Raw genomic sequence first — 2,009 nt, forward strand, 5'->3', positions numbered from 1 at the left:
TCCCAGGAGCGCATCCCAACACCGTGCATCCTCCCAGGAGTGCATCCCGACACCATGCATCCCGGCACCGTGCATCCTCCCAGGAGCGCATCCCGACACCATGCATCCTGCCTCGGCGCATCCTCCCAGGAGCGCATCCCGGCCCCACGTATCCCATCTCAGTGCATCCTCCCAGGAGCGCATCCCGACACCGCGCATCCCGGCACCGCGCATCCCGCCCCGGCGCATCCCGCCCCGGCGCACCCGGGCGCCACTCACGTTGTAGGAGCGCGGGTGCCGCTGCTTCCACTGCACCAGGAGCAGCTGGGCAACGACGAGCGTGGCGATGAGGATGAGCACCATCTCGGCGTGCATGGCCTCGTGCCCGCGGTGCTTGGCGTGCATCCGCGCGTGCTCCACCCTGCGCCGGCGGCACCGCGCTCAGCATCCGCACGGAACCGCTACGGGACCCTCGGGAGCGCAAATCCAACCGCTAAACCCGCCCTGCGTTCCCGCATTCCCGAATCCCCGGGATGGGAAGTTAAACCCACGCAGCGCCGCGGGCACATGCTCCTGCTCTGGGGGTCTTCCYGCGTGCCCCGCATTCCGGGTGTCCCTGCTGGATGATCCCTACGGATCCGTGCCATCCTCAGCCATTCCAAGGGCCCTAAGTGCGCCGGCCTCCCAGCACGCAGCAAATTCCCTCTGGGACTGGCACGGAAGGACTGGTGCCCGTGGGATTAAGGGCAAAGGGCTGTGCCAAGGATGTGTCCCTGTAGCCGCGATGTCCTGGGACATTCCGGGAATGTGGAGCGCAGCGGGGAGGCGGAGCACAGCGGGGACATGGAGCACAGCGGGAATGCGGAGCGCAGTGGGGACACGGAGCGCGGTGGGAATCGGAGTGTGGCGGGAATGCAGAGCGTAGCCAGAATCTGGAGCGCAGCGGGAATGCGGAGCGCGGCGGGAATGCGGAGCGCGGCGGGAATGCGGAGCGCGGCGGGAATTGGAGCGCGGCGGGAATTGGAGCGCGGCGGGAACTGGAGCGCGGCGGGGATCCGGAGCGCGGCGGGGATCCGGAGCGCGGCGGGGATCCGGAGCGCAGCAGGAATCTGGAGCGCAGCGGGGATCAGAGTGTGGCGGGAATGCAGAGCGCAGGGGGAATGTGGAGCGCAGCCGGAATCTGGAGCGCAGCCGGAATGCAGAGTGCAGCGGGGATGTGGAGCATGTGCGGGAATGCGGAGCGCGGCGGGAATGCGGAGCGCGGCGGGAATGCGGAGCACATTGGGAATCGGAGCGCAGTGGGGACGCGAAGTGCAATGGGAATGCGGAGCGCAGGGGGAATCTGGAGCGCGGCGGGAATGCGGAGCATAGCGGGAATTGGAGCACGGCGGGAATGCAGAGTGCAGGGGGAATGTGGAGCGCAGCGGGAATCTGGAGCGCGGCGGGGATGCGGAGCATAGCGGGAATTGGAGCACGGCAGGAATGCAGAGTGCAGGGGGAATGCGGAGCGCAGCGGGAATGCGGAGCGCGGCGGGGACACAGAGCGCGGCGGGGACACAGAGCGTGGCGGGAATGCGGAGCGCGGCGGGAACGCGGAGCGCGGCGGGAATGCGGAGCGCGGCGGGAATGCGGAGCGCGGCGGGGACGCGGAGCGCGGCGGGAATGCGGAGCGCGGCGGGAATGCGGAGCGCGGCGGGAATGCGGAGCGCCCATCCCGCTCCCCACTCACCTCCATCGCTCCTCGGGGGACAAGTGGGCGACGTCGACCTGCCGAGGGGGAGAGCAGAGGCTGGAGCCGGGATGGGTGCCCGCGTGGCGGCGTTCCCGGCAAACCGCGGCATTCCGGGTGCCCCGCGGCATTCCAGGTGCCCCGCGGCATTCCGGGCCCCCGTGTCGCGGCATTCCCCATGGGAATCAGCCAGCGGGGCAGCGGGAGCAGGGACAGGAGGCAGCCGGGAGCGGGAGCAGTCGGTACCGCTCGCATCCATGCGGCGCATGCTGGGACATGTGGCGCATCCCGGGACCCTGGG

The 2,009-nt window shown here is 69.9% G+C and overlaps 1 protein-coding gene across 1 annotated transcript in view; it reads right to left on the reverse strand.

Annotated features, from left to right (window-relative positions):
* Positions 1-1,839, reverse strand: part of RNF121 (ring finger protein 121) — a gene marked incomplete at its 3' end in the record, with an annotated part of 8,288 nt that extends 6,449 nt beyond the window's left edge. The window contains exons 1-2 of the mRNA XM_026047077.1: positions 1,709-1,839; positions 259-400 (exon numbers count right to left, since the gene is read on the reverse strand). Of these exons, the coding sequence (XP_025902862.1) occupies positions 259-400; positions 1,709-1,839 (273 nt within the window). The remainder of the gene's footprint in view (positions 1-258; positions 401-1,708) is intronic.
* Positions 1,840-2,009: the final 170 nt, after the last annotated feature.

The sequence above is a fragment of the Nothoprocta perdicaria genome, unplaced genomic scaffold (assembly GCF_003342845.1).
Source record: "Nothoprocta perdicaria isolate Ctin4 unplaced genomic scaffold, notPer1 scaffold_1087, whole genome shotgun sequence".
NCBI lineage: Eukaryota > Metazoa > Chordata > Aves > Tinamiformes > Tinamidae > Nothoprocta > Nothoprocta perdicaria.